Here is a 19,513-nt window from a genome sequence, read left to right as displayed (position 1 = left end):
TGTTCATTTGTTGATATTGAGAAGAAATCGGGAAAAAACACAATACTGTACATTAACGGGGAGATATTGCCTTTTACAGCATCTGCGGTAAAGTTTGCGCTGTCACCATTACATGGTCTATATGGTGGCTTTGAGAATTGTAGGCTTCAATGGAACCTGTTCTGTTTTCGACTGAAATGCATCCTGGACTAGGTGTTAGATTTGTTGGGTGGCATTGCAGGATGCCTGCAGGCGAGGACTGGGAGAAAGAGACAGCAGCAGCACTGCAGGCTGCAACACTGAGCTGCACATTGCGGCTTCAAGTCAAAGGCATCAAGGCTTGGCAAGCTGAGGTGGGCTGTGTTCTTTCCTGGTGCCACACTTTCTGATGGCCTGCTTTGAGTACCATATTTACCCGAATCTAACGTGCACATTTTTGCTGAGAAAATGGGTCCTAATATTGCCTGCGCATTACAATCGGATACGAAACCAAAACTGCATTCGTGGTGTTGGCAACACGTTGGCATCAGAGCCATCAGATGCAGTGTCATTGCCATCAGGAGTTGGCAACAAAGCATGTTTTCATGAAGGTTGCTGTTTGTGGTAAAATATGATCTTGAGCATCCTCAGTCAAATCACTCCTGCTAGATCTCGCACGATTCAACACCAGATGCGTTGGTGTGTATGGCTGCCAGTACTTCCGGTGCTATGCCAAGATCGCTATCTGCGCACAGTGCCAGGAATGCTGTTGGCTGTATGCTTTGACAAGTGCTATGCACAGTCTCGCAAAAGTAAAAGTAGTACCTCTAAGAGTGATTGCTTTTGAATACTGCCCCGGTATGCTTTGGCATATGTGGTCAATGTAGGGCAAAGTGCGACGACGAAACGCTGCTTTCAATATAAAAGCTTTTTTTTGTGTGTGTGATTTACGATGTGTCCAAGAGGATGTACATTAGAAACTGTCCCATTTTTTTCTTTACTTGTTTATTTGCAGCCAGTACCTAAAACTAAGTGAAGCGAGTTGCTTGCTCATATGGGCATTCTCTCACTGAAGTGGATAGGCAATAGAATCTTTATAGCGGGATCGAATCCCGGCCACGGCGGCCGCATTTCGATGGGGGTGAAATGCGAAAACACCCGTGTACTAGATTTAGGTGCATGTTAAGAACCCCAGGTGGTCGAAATTTCCGGAGTCCTCCATTATGGCGTGCCTCATAATCAGAAAGTGGTTTTGGCACGTAAAGCCCCATTAATTATAATAGACTCTTTAAGGGACTTTCTCTGCGACCATGACCTACTCTCACAAATGACTTCAGCAGTTCTACTTATGGGGGAAAAAAATGAAGAAGTGGCTGTTGTAATGGCTAATGCAGACATCTATTAATGGAAGTTTATCCTGCTGACCGGCATCCCACATTGAAACTTCTGTCACTACTCAAGTACTAAGAATGGGTTGCCCTTTTCAGGGATTACAGAGGTGTTCCCTTATACCCCTGTCACACGAGCACTCGCAAACTCCTTTTGACTCCGTCGTCTATATCTCGAGGGAGATGCACTTGGTGTCACATGGTCGTTCTTCCGCTAAGGGAGCTTAATGGAGCTTTTGGTCAAGGGTGATCGGCGATCTCCCTTGGTGGCTGAAGGGAGTACTCTCGCGCCCATACTTGTTGTTGTAAAGCTGATAATTTAGTTATTGTTTGCATTAAAATTAGTGTTGTGCATGTTTAGAATGTTTCTATTGAATTGAATAAATGTTCAAGCACAATCCAGCAACATTTATGATTGCTGCTGCACAATAATCTCGACTTAGGCCGCTTTGTGCCATGTTTTTGTCGTCTTTCAGTACGTTTACATGAACCCGACAGAATCAGGTCGAGTCAGCTTGTCGGGCTGGAATATGCCTGTCGAGTTCATGTAAACGCTAACCGGTCACACAGAACAAGTGCCGACTCAGCCCGACGCATGGGGTAGGTTAACCCAGCCCTGCCTGTTTGCAGCGTGCATGTAAATGTGGACGGGTCTGGCCTGCCAGCGTCAAGACTTGCATGGGAACACTGGAACATTGTGATTTATGCACCGGCAGCGGTGATAGTATCAGGACAAGGCCAACACAAGGTAAAGGCCGGTGCTGTGCAACCTCAACATAGCGATAAGACCCATGAAGTAGTGCTGTTGCAGACAGCAGCGGGAACAGCAAGCCCAGTTCGAACACGTTGATGTCTCAGTTCGATGCTGTGTGCTGTCGTTGTCTGGACTCGTCAGAAGAGAGTTCATGTAAACATGGTCACATCGAGCTCAGTCAGCTCGATTCTTGACTTGACCCGTTCGTGTCAGGTTCATGTAAATGTAGCCTTTGTCGTGTAGTGGTTGGTGTAGTCACTCATGAATGACACTGGCACAGTAGACGAAAGGAAAGGTACGCACACAAGGTCACTGTGCACGAAATGTTGCGTTTTGAGTATAGTTTGCAGCAGTTGGGTATCACAACACAGAGCCTGCTCGCCATGCTATGGTGGCTAGCTACGCCGCAAAGGAAAACACACATTCAGCACAGGGTAATTAGCATTGCGGTAAGCACTGCTATGTTTAGCGAGCGCACTTTGATTTTTAGTGAGGTGCATGTCTTTTGCATCAAATATATTGAATAACATTCTTATGGAAGGAGCATTAATTATAATAGAAGCATAATTAAATGTTACATTCTTGTACTTTTACAAAAAAACAAACACCACTGTATGCGCCTCTGGCGGCCATCTTTAAAGAAGACTTGTTATTGGCTGTGTGACACGACCACAATTTCCTTGAGGTCGAACTCCCTTACGAAGTCTCGCGCTTCCGTGTCCTAAAGGAGTTTGTGGGTGCCCGTGTGACACGGGTATTAGGGTGTATGGGTCAGTTCCCCTAAATTTGGACACTTCAGTATATGTTGTAACATTGTGTTAGTTAGCTGCCTGTCAGTTTGTCTTGTGCCTCTCTGTGCAGTTTGTGTTCTGCAGCTGCCCACTGCCGAGTCTGTCACCCAAGGAACGGGGCCCCCGGCGACCTGTGTGCTTCATGTACGACTTCGCAGCTGGCGCACCTACCCAGGTGGCATCCATGGTAGAGGAGATGCTGCAGGACTGGAATACTATCGGGCACCTCTACGGTGTTGTGCTGCGGTTTGCTGAGGCCCTACGTCTAGGCAAGTACTTCATCTGAAAGTTCCTCCAACTGTTACTTATGTTTGCCTCCTTCTGGCTCTCATGTGTCAATCTATGACCACAACGAGAACGAGGTAAAAGCATTTTGCTCATCGCCTTGAATTTCTATCTCCCACCTTCCCTGTGTTTTCCCTGGCAATCTATGGCCAGGAAACATTTAACAGTATTAATTGTTGACTATTACAGTAAAACCTAGTTAATACCCGCTTAATAAGTGATTTGGGTTAAAATATAGCCGCGATGAATTGCCATTGAACCTAATGTATTGGCTGAGTCCTTAAGTTGTAGTCACTTAACGCATACCAAATGGTTAGTGTGTAGTATTCAATTCATACTTCGGCACATACAAGTGTAGAATCTGCAAAATTTTGTGCGCACAGACCATAGATAAAAAAATTGGGACGCACAAACCATTCCCAGGTTACAGAGAAGTTGGTCCTGATGGAGAAACTGGCTTGTGGCCTTGCTGCAAGGCCGCCATGGCGGCAAGTGAAAACACAGATTTGTTGCTGCTTGCTTTCAAATAAAACTTGTCTGCGTGTGTTTGAGTGAGAATTAACTTCTTTCTTGGCCAGTAAGTCTACAGCCGCTCGTCTGCGATTGTTGGTTAATTAGTGCATAGCTTATTGTGTGCCTGCTTCACGTTCCCCACCAACTACATATTAACGAGGTTTTACTGTATAAACTGTACCTCTGGTTGATTTCCTTGAGCTTTTGGACATCAGATATTCTTCTTTGTTCAGTTTCTTTTGTGTTGCTTTTGGCCGTTGGAGTACTGTCACGACTGTCTTGTGCAAATAGTCTCAACGTTTACTTTCAGACCAGCACAATTCTCTCATGTCTGTTGTGGACATCAAATCCTTCACGTACAAGAAGTTAGTCCTTGGTTATGGCATGAACAAAGCCAGCACTGTGAGTATCCAGGTTTTTGCCAGCATTATCTTTTAATTTTTACTTGTTTTTCTGCCATGCACAAAAGTTGTTAATGGTAAACGAATATGGTAAGATTGGGGAAAAGATTGGGAATTTCAATATTATGTCCTTGGAAATTAAAAGTGTGCTCTTCAATAATAACTTTCACAGAAAAGAGGCACGGTTAAATCTCGATATAACGAAGTCGGTAAAATTGGCACTTTATTTCAGCATATTAAAATTTCGTTGTATTGAAATTCGACCTTTTATGCGAATATCTACTGTTGCTGATGAATTTTTCTTACACGGAAGGAGCCGCAAAATTTTCCGTGTTATCAGGTAATCGGGAAAAACAAATTTAAATGAGAAAAATTAATCTTACTAAATTAGGGATTCAGTGATCGAATATATGGTTTCATACTGTGCCAATGATATATTGTCATGTAGCATCAACAGTGAAGAATGCAGCAAAACTGGGAATGATGAAACTAACGTCTTATTGGGCGAACCTGTGCCCACAAAAACAAGCTATATTCAAAGCACAGCAATAACGATGAACACAGTCGGCAATCGGCGAAAATGTGATCAGCGGGTCAAGCGCGTCGGCTTTTATGCATCAGTCATCGAAGGTTTCAGAGTAATCGCTGGTGCCCGCATGTCTTCCAGAAAGTTTTAAACAAACCATTCGTGTCATGCTTACATGCAATCAGATTACACAAGGTTTGGTGACAACAGACAGCGGATAGAACCATCGATAACATTCGAGGAACTTGCGATACATGCGGGCGCGTCACATGCTGAGCGATAACATTTGTTAGACGGTGAAAAGTGGTCACCCGATAAAGATAAATACAAGTACATGTGTCAGTATTCACATACACACCACAAAGCAAAGCCAGTGGGGCTGTTGCGTCCACTTCACTCTGGCTGCTGAAAGTGTTGCCCGCAGTGGGACAGTGCTGTAACGAAAAGTGCTGGCAGAGGCAAGTGAATGCTTCGTCTGCTTCTTGCTTCAATGCGTTTCTGAAGGTCGATTACCCTACCTCCAGCACTAAACGGGCGGCAAGGCAGCGCACATTTTATGGCCACCTTGGCTTGCCCAGTCTTTGCATCCGTGGTAGATTACCCTTAAAACAAGACGTGCGGGCTACTATGCGCTCAGCCGAGCTGATAGCCTTGCACAGCCACGGCGGGGCTCGAAAAGAAGACTCACGCCAATCCACCCCCTCCCCTCTAGTTGTGCTCGATCCCCTTTCCTGTTTTGCTCGTGCAGGAAGATGGCGCCTCAAGCCACCATCTTTCTCGGCTCATCCTCGCATGCTTTATTTCACACCCAAAGCATACATAGTATGGAGTGCGATGGGATCTTATCACACTTGAACTTTAAACGGAACATGAGGCGGCTCTGCTTCAGCGGTCACTCTGTGTTGTACAATGTGAGAGGCACGTTTGCAGCAGCCACATGTAACTCAACCATTCCGCCATCTGCAGCTGCTGAAGTTTGCATTTATTGTCTCGATATTCCTTTGCAGCAGCAGTGAAATTTTGTTATATTGAAATCATGTATAAATACACTTTGTTATACTGTATTGAGGTTCGAAATGCATGGTGTTCGGTGAACAAGAAATAATAAAAAGGTGAATAACTTTGTTATATCGAGAATTGTGTTATATTAAAGGTTGTTAATCGAGGTTTAACTGTAGTAAGCATTTTGGCAATATGCTGGGATTGCACTGCCATACATTGTTTTACTTTTGTCGATGGCCACTCTTCTGAATGCTCTTATTGAGTTATCGCTCTCGCGAATAATGTATTTTCTTATCTGAAATTTCATGAACACAATTCGTATTCATGAACGCGGTTTTGAATTGATAGCGAGATTGCTTGTTACATTCTTGAATCTACATGAGTAGGGGTGATTGCTCCCAAATGTGCAATGATGCGTGCATAAATACCAGGTAAACCTGGGCCATGATATTAGACAGGATGACTGACGGCTGTGCTCACCGCTGTTGTTGTAATTTTAGTGTTTCTGGCCTTTCTGGGCACAAGCTTGCTTAATAATGGGCTTGATTCATAACTCGCATTTTTTACAGCATTTCTGGCTCATCACCATTGCTACAACATGACAGTAGAACCTTGTTTATCCATTCCCATTTAATATGATTTTCTGGCGCCAACGTTTGTGATCGAGAATGATAAATATGACCCATTGCAGTCATACTTCCTTTTTACAGATCATACGTTCCCAGACAAATAAATCTTTTATCGCCAACATTCAGTACATCGCCAAACTGCGATTATATGATGAATTTTTCGGCCACTAGATGATGTGTGAACAAAAAAGCCACTGTGCATGCAATTGAGAGCACTAGCCACCTAGCGCAGCAGCTTCCCCGCAGTACCCGCCTGCCCGTGTCGCATAGAACACCGGCATGCACTCGGCTTCCTCTTCCAATATCGGCTAATCTTCTTGTGGGATGTCACACCTGGTCTTACCTGATCGTGTGTCACATTCGTTGCACTTGCATTGGCTTGTTCAACAGCAGCGGCAAGGTATCAAGGAAGCACAAACCTTTTTACCTCAAGGAGACACTGAATATAGCTGCAGTCGTCGATCAGAACTCGGAGAGAACGCATGTAGACATTGGCAGTGAACTTGCACTGCCGGCGTCAACTGTCATCATGCGCAGCCCGTTCAGCCTGCGCGCCGTGTTAATGATCGCATCAAGCCGAGAAGGCTAGTGGCTAGATGTCTCCATCTTTCTGCATGCTAAATATTGAAGGTCACACGTTCGAGTCTGCACAGTACAGCGCATGCGCACCTCACACCGTGTGCTGAAGGTCACACTACGGGTGCCAGGATAAAGGGCAAGCATGCAAGAGCAAGCCACCAGACAACTTCATGTTCGCTGTCTTGCAGCACAACCAGTGTGTGAGGTCATGTGATCTGCTGAGTTGTGAAGGCGCAGCGCATTTGAAATGGTGAAGCAAGCAGCAGAACAAAACATTAATTTTAGTACGAGCACGCATGCTCCTCATCATGCCAGTGTTATGGCTGCGAGTGCTGGCGGTCATTGAGCGAATTCTGTTCGTGTGTGTCTTTAGACACATGACAGCATGCTTATTTAGTTAGCAAGCAAATGTTTACTGCCATTCGTACTGCTTACGAAACCATGAGCTTTACCTTGTGTAATAGTCTGATATTACTATAGATTAGGGTAGTGCGAATAGTGGATTTTGAGCTCGAAGCGAATAGTGATTATGGCCGAATATGTTCTAATCGAATTTCGTATAGTTGTTAAAAAATACTTGGCCCAAAGGTGATATGCAAGAGCATTATTAGATGCATGAAATTATTAAGTAGACTAACTTAATTGGTGAAAATACCACAATAATTTCTAGTATGAATTATTTATAAAAACACAAATATGAGACTAAATGAAATGGGACACAGAGTTTAGTCAGTTGTCATGAAGGAATATAAGTTGTTAGACGTGCTCTGGAAGCAGGTGCTCCCTCCTGGTCGTCACAATGTTGCCTGCAGTTGAGGAGACCCTTTCGCTGGATGCCTGGGTAGCTGGAATTGACAGGTACCTCTGCGCGACTATAGCCACCGCAGGGTAGAGCTGGGAGCCCAAGGTTGACCACCATAGCAGGGGATCCTCTGACCGGCCAAGCTGTGTGGTTTGAAGATACTCATTCACCTGTTTCTTGTACTGGGACATGCCAACCGACTGCAGTCTTTCCTCTGAAGCCATCTTCACTTTTGAAAACGCAGCCCACACAGAGCATGCCTCTTTGGTGCTTGAGGCACTTTCATTCTCTCTGGCTTCTTCTGTCCTGGTCGGGTGCAGTTTTTCAACTTCAGAAAGCAGCAGGCTACTCGCCCAAACCTTTTCGCTTGGTGCGGAATGAAAAAGTGCCTTATAACGGGCATCTACCAACGTTGCCAGCACTAACAGTGGACACAGCTTCACATCCACAAACCTGGTCTTCAGACTTCGCAGGAGGCTGCCTCATTGGCTCCCGAAATGTACTCTTTCAGTGCAATCTCGGTGCACTCAAGCAAGGGTATCACCTGCAAGAGTGTTGGGTACGTGGTCGTAGACAGTTCCGTTGTTGCTTGCTGAATGGGCTGAAGTACACTGACCTGGCTGGCCATTAGCTTCCACTCCGCGGACGACAGGTTTTCAACACTATCCAACTCGGATAGCTCTGCAGAGGTTGCAGTACGAAGCTCAAGGTGCCTGGACATCATGTCATGTTCGCTATTCCACCGCGTAGGCACGTCTTGCATGACTTCGAGGGGTTAAATCCCCATATTTTTTTGCATTTCTTGCAGTCGGGCGCGTGCTTGAGTGCTATGTTTGTAGTGACAAACAATAGCACATGCCTTTGCACATAGCTGAAAGAAAGGTTGTGCTTGCTTTTTTGCGTCACGTGATGCAGAGTTGCAGAGTGTGGGTGAAACACTGAACCCTGTGCCACTAGGAATGCTCCACAGCAGCGACGAAGTTTCTGCCATTATCGGTGACAATATATGTTGGCAAGTCTTCTGGGAGCTCCCAATGCCTAATCACATTCTGCAGAAACTGGCGAATGTTTTCCGCGGTACAGTCTTCAGCCATTTTGACCGCATGTTAGAGTGTAGGTGTGCAGCACGAACTTCCTGTCCATTATGTGGCATGTCACACTTACGTAGCTCTGACAAGCGCGTGAGGTCCAGCTGTCGGTGGTCAAACTGTAGCACCTGACTCCAGCATCAATTATTGATCGGAGCTCTTTCATAACTTCAGCCTTTTTTGCGACGTACAAATTGGGGATCACCGACCTCGAGAATGTGGTCCTTGAGGGCACGCTGTACTCGGGAATAGCGCACCTCAGCATTTCGACAAAGCCACTTTCCTCGCCCACGCTATGGGAGTGCAAGCCGCCCGCGATGAAGGTCGCAACCTTCTCAGTCAACTGCCTTGCCTTCGGTGCAGTCGATTTCAATGTCGGCCGAAAATGTGATGAAACTGACGGCTGCGGTGTAGGCATCCCGGCGGTCTTTTGTCTTTCACGGGTGGCGCATTCTTCGTAGGCTGCATGGAAGCTCGGATGCTTTTTCGGGTGGTTTGCAAGTGTGGTTGTTGTCCCTGTTGGCGTCTTCAGTAACTTTTTATTGCTCACACCGTGCTTCGTCTTTAGATGGAAGTTTACAGAAATACCTTAAAACTGGGTTTTTCACACTGTCGTCTACTTTACCACGAGACGTTCATTTGAGGGATCGCCAGTCGTTTGTGCGCAGGCGCGAGTAAGAGCGGGCGCGAAAGAGAAAATCTGGGGGCTTTTGCTTCTTGAACATGTGACTCTGCCAAGGCACTTAAAGGGACACTAAAGGTTAATATTAAGTCAATGTGGACTGTTGAAATACCATCCCAGAAACCTCGAAACGCTTGTTTTGTGCGAAGAAAAGACTTATTTTAAGAGAAAATGCGTTCTGAAGCGTCCGCGTACCTCTAGTGCAGGTCAAATCATCCGCCCTCCGACCGAGGAGTATTGGCGTCATGGTCTCATAGTGACGTTGCGCCGTCGGTTAGAAAAACGGCTCCTGTAGACGGCACTACGACTTTTCTGCACAAAACGCAAATGCGCGGCCAGAAACAGCCAAGACAGGGCTGACAGCAGCGCAAAAGCGGAACTATGGTGGCTATTGGAAGGGAAAGCGCGCGACGATAAGCTGGTTCTTTATTTTACGACACCAACTTCGACGCTCGTTGCAATGGACGACCCTGATAACGACACATTGGCTCGCGATGCTGGGCTCGGGTTCAGCGATTTAAGCACTGATGAATGTGATTTTTCAGTGATTTTTCGGCTCTTTGCGAGCGCGCTGTGGCAGAGGTACGGCACTTAACCACTTCAAATGGAGAGGTTCACTCGTTGGCACACAGTGATAAGTAATGTTGGATTTGCCGCTGCAACTGCCCTTGACCAAGTTCCACAGACCGTTCGCGCATCCCACTACATCACATGGACATGGCATTCTCGCAGCTTGTTCCAAATGCAAGTTTTGCGAGCCAGCAGGACCACCGCAGCACGATGCAATAAAGAAACAACTGAAACTCCAAAGCGCGCGCGGCGCAAAGTCGAGCGCGCAGAGTCGAGCGAAAACGAAACCTTTCGATCACCTATACTACTCAAGGGTAACGTCAAAATATTATTTTTTCTTAGAATCGAATAGAAATAGACAAGTAGCATTTTCTTCCATCTTATAATCTAATGAAATGATCTTTTTAATACGAGTAGTTGAGTACTATTGACATAAATTATGATGAGGAGTGCTTTCGTCATCGGGCTAGTACCGGAATGTCGCTGGGGGGTCTCAAATCGTGTTGTGCATTTACCTCAATTTCTCGGTTACTAAAGCTCTGTTCGCGATTGTATTGACACCTTAGGCATTGTAGAGCATTGCTTTATCACTTTAACTTGACTTTCTGGTAACCTTTAGTGTCCCTTTAAGGAGGAGGTTTCTCAGCGCGTGTTGTTTGCGTTTGTCCCCTAGACATTGCCGTGTCCGCTGGCTGCCCGCGCAGTGAGGCAGTGGGCACAGATGCCCCATTTGGTGATTGCTGTGTTTGAAGGGTCAATGTTCAGACTGGTGTTGTATAAATCGCGGGTCACTTTTTCCGTCGCGACGATAACTTGGACATATACAAGCACCGCTCCAGGAGGGCACATGTAACCGGCAAATGGAGGCCTCAGGGGAGCACCTGAGGTTATAGTAATTAAGCAGGTGGCGCAGGTTCTCCAAAGGGGTAATGGGGTGATCAAAGCTGGAAGCATGGAGGCCCGTTGGTTGAGGCCGCGGAAGCCAAAGCATGCTAGGGGGTGTTCGCATAAAAAATTGCCTGTCCCCGATAGCAGACAGCCGATCTTATAACCCCTGGCATTCGCAGGCGTCGGCAGCGTCCTGGAGGCATCGTTTGGTGTCCCGGAGGTGCCGCCAATAATGCGAAATAATGACACATTGTTACAATTAGTAAACAACACGATTGAATAAATATATGTACGTCAGCAGCCACCAACTTGTGATGCTAAGTTCAGCGCCACCGCGCCCAGCGAATTCTGCAACACCAGTCAGAACTTTGCCTCTGAAGGTACGTCGGACAGACTTTCTCGCGTCTGCGGCGCTGGTGCTGGGTCAGTCATCGTCACCGGCGGCCTTTCAGCCACTTGCGTTCAACCACGGTTGCTAAGGCGCTCTGCTCTGCCTTCTAAATTTTCAATATATGCGGCCCAGGCTCTACTACAGTCGCTACTGCTCCCACAGAAGCATCTGTGATGTTATTTACAAGGTACATCGCCTTAAGCCGCAAGAAAGCTACAATCCGCCACAACTGACTTAGCCCACTGCTTCGCCTGCTTTGCCACGCCGGCAGCCAGCATCCGAGCGTAAACAAACTCGATCCCACTCCGCAATGCTGCCACGCCTAGGGACAAAAACCTACAACACGCACTAAGCCTCGTCTGCAGTACCTAGGCAGACAGAGTCATATATTCAAGGAGCAAAAGCCCCCAGATTTTCTCTCTCGCGCCCGCTCTTTACTCGCGCCTGCGCACAAACGACTGGCGATCCCTCAAATGAACATCTCGTTACTTTACCGACGAACAAGGCTTCCGCCATTTTTAACTTTGGCAATGTTGATGTCATTCTCATTCACTGAGCTTCAGCAGCGTTGGCCTCAGCATTTTTCTATGGAAATATAAAAATGACTGCAATATTTAAAAAAAAAGGATAAATTAATGAAGTGATTATTTAAAAGAGAAAACATGTGTCAGGTCAAAATAAAAAGTTATCTTTATCAGGACCTCATATTCTAACTGTAGATTTGGCGCTGGTGAGAAAAGACTGCTGGCAACAAACGCGCCAAGATGGCGCCGCCCTATGCCGGCGTTGTATCGGCATATCGTCACTCTTCTTTTTTTTGGTAAACAAAGTCAATTGAATTATTATAAATAATATAGGTGAAAGCTCCCGACATAATATTTATACAGTTCTGCCGAATGTCTGAGTTTTTTTTATCTTAAAAACTCTGCTTTACCGATTATTGGACAGTAAACAGACCCACAACCGTGAGTTTGCCAACACTTTGAAAAGCATGAATATTACAACTGCCCTCGAAGCGAATATCGAATAGCATATTATTCGAAAGTACTATTAGAAAATTAGAATATTTGCACAAGACTACTGTAGATGCTTCACATTTTGAGCAAACCTGCAAAATTCTTTAGTGACTTCGGATCGTACGTTTTCCTGGCTAATACGTTTTTCTCATGCTTCTTTTTTCAGAGCTTATGAAAGAGGTTCCACTGTACTTCAAGTTTCAGAAATAGGTTTAGTGTCATTCACAGTTGGTCTTAGTCGCAGCAGACTTGCAGAAGTGCCTGTTGTGAAAATCTATTTTTCTTTCTCTGTCTTTTTTTTTATTTACTTCCGTCATTTGAATAATGCCTTTTTGTCAGCCTTTCTGTTGGTGGCTTGCTTTCAGGTGACCATCTACTGGCGTCACTCAGAGAAGCGCTTCCACCTGGCTTTTGGTGTTGTGGGCCACACTGCTTCGGCCAGCAACCCACACACTGTGGTGGCTCCACAGCTCCAACACGAGTTCAACCAGCACCGTTCAATAGCCACATTGGTTGAGGTGCGTATGTGGACATTCCGTGCTCATTATGCCGCATGTGCATTTTGTTGAGCTGTTACGCTATTGGGCACTGGCTTTTCTCCTGAAGTATTTCTGGCTGGTATAAGCTGTAAAAGAACTGTGTATTGGCTCTGCAAGGATTTGGTACACATTCTGTGTCTCAAGGTGTGGATGTCACACACACACAAAAAAAAAGCTAAATAAATGACATTGAACAAAATACAGTTGATCCCTTATAGTATGTCAAACATGGACACATTGAATTGTCTATATCAAGCAGTTGTAACATCCCCTTGGAAATCCCATGCAGAAGTACAGTAAAAGCTCGTAAATTCACAATTCGTTAATTTGAAATTTGGGATAATTCGAAGTAGCCACCACGGTCCGTCCAGCAACGTATTGAAAGCAATATATAACGCATCCCACTAATTTACACTGAAATCCGCACCACCACCGATAATTCGAACTCCGCGCTATCGTGGATGGGGAGAGTCCTAGTGTGCAGGAGCACGTTGGTGAGATTGGCTTCGCCGTGCAGCTTTGCTCTTTCCATCTGCGGGGCCCTTTTTTCAGGCCTGACTGGAGAGACGCGTTTGTGCCTGGCCAGGCATGGCCGACGCCTCTGTTGCAGGTCGGTTCTCTCCCTCTCTCAAGACCTTCAAGATAAAAATGTGAAAGCGGCGCTGCATGTTTTTTTTTTTCTTTCTTTTTTTCATATTACATTTTTTGGAGGCTATGCTCTTTCTCTACGAGACGTTCTGCCGAGAAGCGGCACCAGGTAATGTCTAAAACATGGGGGCCACGATGTTTATTGTTGCTCGCAGTACCATAAAGCATAGCCTTTGAGATTTGTGGCTATTACTCAAAGGAAAGCATCACTGGGATAAGTGTTTCGACACCACCTATACGTATAGTAGAACTCAGCCGCATGCAGCAGGTGCAGGTCCGAAAGTACAACGGAGGCCAACGTTGCAGCAGGTTGTGGTGCGTTTCGCGAGTGCATTTTAGAGCGTAGCTCTTGCTCTTGCGACGAGTGTCGGCATTGCAAAAGTGTGTTTACATACTGATGTTTTCGGCCCGCAGTCATGCTACACTGCTTGTGCTGTACCAGCCGAAATGCTGTCCCAGCCGTCCCCTCTATACTCGCGGACAACTTTCTGCGTCTATGAAGGGAAAGCTACGGGGGCAGAGCTTCTGCACGTGTTACTGTGCTAAGCAGTCCGCCAGCGTTTGACAGTGCTTCTGGTTGCTCGGAACAGACACTGAATTGATCAAGCTTCCATGTGCGATGGTTCCGTGTTTGCCCTGTCGCGGAAGGGAAAATCTTCAAAATAAGTAAACTTTTACATTCAGTGGTGTCTCTTGTCTTACTTAACTGTTGCTAATAAGGTGTTTATGTTTTCTCTTTCCCAGCTTAAACTAACATGGATGAAAACACGGGACTCTTTTAGAAGTGCTCTCACTTGTGCGCGCTTTGCCTCTGTAGCTTTCCCTTCATAGACACAGAAAATTGTCCGCAAGTTTAACAGATGTCCTCTTTGGAGCATGCACAGAACGATCCCCAACTCGCGCACCGCTTTGAAAGGCTCTTTGCGATCATCAGCGAAGCGGCGTGGGCACCTTCTTTCTCCACTCCATGCATTGTGGGTCAGCGCAGTCGGCATGATGAAGGTGCAGATGGAGTAAGAGCCATCTCGATTTTGGGCACGTCAGACCGCATTATCTGTGTCTGGTTACGTTGGCTGAGCCACAGTGCGCGCGCGCGCACTCGTGCTATGTCAGATTATACACATGCCTTAACTGAGTGATTTTTTTCTCTGACTTTCATTATTTCGAATTTTGGATCATTTGAATTTTCATAGCATCCCCGTGGAATTCGAATGAACAAGCTTTTACTGTGTAGTGCTGCGTACACGTGTATGAAATCCCATTCGCTGGCACAATTCAGTTTATTGAGCCCTGCATCACGTTGTGTCTCTGCAAGTGCACTTCTCCTGATGGGACCGCAATCATTTCTCATGCCATTAGAAATATTCTAAGCTGAAGAAATAACGCTGTTTTGGCAGACGTTAATAAACAACCTATTTCATCTGAATGTCAGTACTTGCCATTGAGGAAAAATGACGACGTCCATGCCTAAGTTTTGGTCGCCGCTATGTGGATGGCTTATGCCAACTGCGGCCATTTGTGGCTTCGCTGCTTCAAGAATGTGAAAGGCCACCCGGTCCTATACATGTTTCATGAGAAAGTGTTGATGATGCTCAGTTATTAAAACGAAGCTTTCTTTGCCTCTTCCTTCGACTTTCCCACTGCTGCTGCTGTGGGCTACTTCTGTCGTGCACATCACGTTGGGGGATGGTTCAGAGTGTGTATATATATGACAGGTGCGAGTAAGAGAGGAAATGCGACAGGAGAAACTCGTTTTCACTCCAATGCGTCGAATGCGCACAATGCCCTCTGGAGCTCCCTGGCCGTCGCCACATTAGTCGCTTGACAGCAGTAATTATCCGTGACTCCCCTCAGAAGCATTGCAGAAACTGCAGCGCTTCCCTTTCTGCTAACATGTGCGGCCAGAGGGTATGCAGATACAGCTGTTGAGAGGAGCTGAAGGAAAGGGAGGAGAAGAGGCAGTTCCTATACAAGAGAGGAGGGGCAGGGGACGTGAGAAGGCAAGGAAACCTCACTACTATACAACAGTGGTTGCGGGTAAACAGGATAAGCTTAAGTTCAAGGTACAGTACAATACGCTGTTGCTATTTCTGAAAAATAAACGCCACGCAAATATGTCAAGATGCAGGGCTTACAGAAAGAGAGCCGCAATAATTAAAGTGCACCGCAGGGTCCAGGAGACACTATGGGAGCAGTCGACCGCCAACTCAACACTTGTCCGCCCGCTGCATTAGCTTTGCGGCTATGGCTTTCTGGAGGTCGGAGATTTGATCCCAATCGCGGCAGCCGCATTTCGACGGGGGGTGAAATAGAAAACGCACTGCACTTAGATTTTGGGACACGTTAAAGAACGTCACGGTGTCAAAATTAATCCGGAGTCCACCACTATGGCTTGCTTCATAATCAGAGTGTGGTTTTGGCACGTACAGCCCCATAATCCAATTCAAGTTTAATACTTCTGCCACAATACTATGTGCCATGTGAGGAAATGACAACACTCAACCCTCTCAGAGGTTATAAATGTGGCGCACAACAATGCCTCAAGCAAACACATCTCCCTGTGTGTTCTGTGTACTACGCAGACAAACAGCAGTGGTGCACATAAGGTAACGTTTAACATCAGCTCACCACTCTTGTGTTAGCCTAAACATTGAAGAAATTAAGCTTTAGCCGTCAATATCACTGCCAATTATTGTCAATCAAAGCATCCATCACGGAAAGCTTCACTTACATAGATTCCCACAGTGCGTAGGATCTGCATAATATTTTTACTGAGAGGCTCCAAGCGTGGGATGCTGAACTGGAGATGTCGACTGCAAAAGAACTGATAGTTCGGCGAGTTAGTAAGTATTCATGGCGAAATTTGTAGCGTGCACAGTAGACAAGAACGCACCAGCACTTTAGCGCTTGTGCCTCCACCTTCTCTGCGTCCTTGTCTATCGTGCATGCTGAAATTTGTAGCGTGCACAATAGACAAGGCTGCACGAGCGCTAAAGCGCTTGTGCATCCACCTTCTCTACGTCCTTGTCTATTGTGCACGCTATAAATCTCGCCATGGAGATGTCTACTGCCATGTTTGTCTTGATGCAGACCAGGGTCTTTGCGAAACTCGGGGGTCCACATTTTAGGACTCCGCAAGCGGCTAAAATGAATCCATAATTAACATTATGATGGATCTTTACATTAAAGCTTGGATTAAAGAAAACCACCGTATGCCACATGCGCACTTCGTAGTTTTCACGGAAATACCATCGAGGCAGCAGTGCGCAAGACTCATATCTGTGCTATGTATGCACCCATAGCCTGGCTGAATGCATTTTATTGATACTAGGGTGTGATCTGCAACACACTTGTGGGAATGGACTGGAATACTCTGCAAGGTTCGGTCCCCTTTAGATTCTAACATTTACCTGGTTGACTCCTTGAAGATGTATGACAATCGATCATTTCAATGTGTATTGTAACATACACGTGGGTAACGTTCATACACAACTTGCAGTACAGGTACACTGATGGTGGCACAACACATATCCGTACAGGCTGGTTTGCTCCTGAGCTGCACCTATTTATGCCTTATCTGGTCTAAAAAATGCACCGCAAGCACTTTGACGAGCGTGAGGCGCACCACAGTGGGCCGGACAATGCGAGCTTTTAGGGTTATTGTTCCATTCTGCAGCGTGAGTGGTTTGCAAAGTTTGTGTGTAAAACGGAAAGTAAGTAAACTTTTGTACATTTGACATGGCCTATGAGGGACAAACCCCATTTCCTCGTTTCATGATCTTTGAAACCTGTCCAAGACGTGCAGAGTTCTGAGGTGGGCTTCAGATGGGCATGTTTTATATTTCAGCTAATTGGTATAACGAGCTAACTTAGAAACGTGGAATATAGGTCGATCTGCCGAACTTTAATTCTAAAAAAATGAGGAAAAAGAAACAAACAATACAAATGGTATAAGCTGGTAAAAAATGATCAGTATATAAGACGGGGGTTGACTTTTTGCCGTGGTTTTCTGAAAAAAAGCCCTACCTATATTCCAATCTTGTGGTATACTATAAGAAGCCAACAAACGCTGACACCAAGGACAACATAGGGGAAATAACTCGTGCTTGATAAATTAAAGAAACAATAAATTATTGGAACTAAAAGTGGATGAAAAAACAACTTGCCGCATGTGGGGGAACGATCCCACAACCTTCGCATGTATTTTGTGATCTGCTTCAAGTGCGATATACCCAGGATCAAGGTTAGTGGCACCCTTTGACTGTCTGCCTGTGTGTCGCACACTCCGTGAACGAGGTGCCAACGCCGGGCCAAATTTCAAAGCCAACTTATCAGCCTCCGAAAGTAACCCCACGAAAGCATGGACAATTAATGAAAGGCCTTTTGGTGTCCCAGCAAACACAGGTTGTGGTCCAAAGGCCTGAGTCGGAGCCCAGAGTTGCCAAACTCACCAAAATATATTCTTCAAATAAGGCAGTTACATTCATACATGCACTCTTTGACTAGGTACATCACAATCCAATTCATATGGGTATTAACACAACTCTTGAAAATAATTAACGACAAGCACTAAGATTTCAACACATACCCTACAGAATGAATAGGAGCACTTAGTGTCCACTTGTATACACCCGTGCTGGTCTTGAGCCAGATGTCCCCGACGTAACTTGTGGCAAATCTCGGAAGACATCTCCAGAAATGCGGACTCCTGAGGAACTCATCGAGACGTCCTCGGCGTAACTAGAGGCAAATCTTGAAGAAGGAGCTTCTTCCAGAAATGCAGACGCCTGAGGAACTCATCTGGCCTGAAAATCCCCTTCTGCAGACGGTCGATCAACGCGTCACATCTCTTTACTGACGCGGTCTGATCTTTGAACCCCTCTGATTCCAGCACGGCGCTTTTATAGCCTTTGCTGGCATTTCTTGAACTTTCTAACAGAGTTGTTCTCCCATAGCATGAACAAAGCTAGACATCTCTAGACATTTCTTGCGTTTTCAGCCGCAGCCACAATGACTCATCCGTTGGTGCACAATTGAGCTGTCCCCCTCTCTCTCGCTGTCCTCGCCGTGTGTCGAGATCTGAGAGGGTGTTTAGGCACATGCCATCTCTCTTCGAAGCTTCTAGTCGCCTTTGATTGCGTTGTTTGTGGTGTATGCACTCTCTCCCTCTACCAAAGCTGTCGGGCAGAGGTGCTGCTTTGCTGGCTTGGGGGATGCATGATGTGCGCTTTGATTACATGCACTTTTGTCACACTGTGCCTATGCTGTGTGTATTGTGGGTTGCAAGCTATCAGAGGACTTCAGAATCTGTGTGTCAGAACGGAACGAAAACCAAAATGAATAACAAAATAAAATGATGTTTTTGCCCAGAACGAAAACGTAACCACATTATTCATTATTCTGTTTCAAAGTGAAACCGAAATATATTTGATCAGTTTTTGGTTCAAGGGGGAAAGTCATCAATCTGAAACAACCGACTTCAGGCAACGTCAGAATGTGCGTATATCTCCGCCAGGGATAGTGCGAGCGGTAGCCAGTCAAGCTCTGCACTAATATAAGCCCATCGCTCGTTGCACTAGCAGATTGGTATTGTAGCAAAACACAGGGCTAGCGTGCTGATGCGCTTAACGTTTCATTTTCTACGGGAACAATATATATAGTTTGTTTTGTTCACTTAAATTCGTTATAGTGGAACAGTGGTCTCGCATTTCAGCGAGTACACTCCATGACGTGCTGCTTTTGAGATCATGCTCAGAGCCTTGACTCAAGGCACTGAGGATGATCTTGGAATTCATAATTCACTTATTGAGAAAAATAAATACTATGTTTTTATTGTTACATTGCTTCAAAAATTTTTGCATGCGAACCTAAACCGTTATGAACTGTTGTGGGTCATTCTTTTTTTTTTTTTTTTTTGTTCAGAAGCAGAATCGTAACGGAACATTTTTCAGTGGAACGAAACTAAAACCAGAACGAAAAACATTTCATTCTGGCATACTGCTGAGAATAATGTAAAAAATTCTTACACTGTGCATTATGCCAGCCTTTTCTACCTCAGTATTG

General features: G+C 45.6%; 1 protein-coding gene across 2 annotated transcripts in view; it reads left to right on the top strand.

Moving 5' to 3' along the window:
* Positions 1-19,513, top strand: part of MED14 (mediator complex subunit 14) — a 162,200-nt gene that overhangs the window by 100,503 nt on the left and 42,184 nt on the right. For both annotated transcript variants that reach the window (XM_072286352.1, XM_072286351.1), the window contains 4 exons: positions 221-332; positions 2,962-3,160; positions 4,000-4,091; positions 12,629-12,781. In XM_072286352.1, coding sequence (XP_072142453.1) covers positions 221-332; positions 2,962-3,160; positions 4,000-4,091; positions 12,629-12,781 — 556 coding nt within the window. The remainder of the gene's footprint in view (positions 1-220; positions 333-2,961; positions 3,161-3,999; positions 4,092-12,628; positions 12,782-19,513) is intronic.

The sequence above is a fragment of the Dermacentor andersoni genome, chromosome 2 (assembly GCF_023375885.2).
Source record: "Dermacentor andersoni chromosome 2, qqDerAnde1_hic_scaffold, whole genome shotgun sequence".
In the NCBI taxonomy this organism is placed as follows: domain Eukaryota; kingdom Metazoa; phylum Arthropoda; class Arachnida; order Ixodida; family Ixodidae; genus Dermacentor; species Dermacentor andersoni.
Note: the sequence above shows the minus strand (reverse complement) of the source record. Positions and strands in the feature narration are given on the sequence as shown.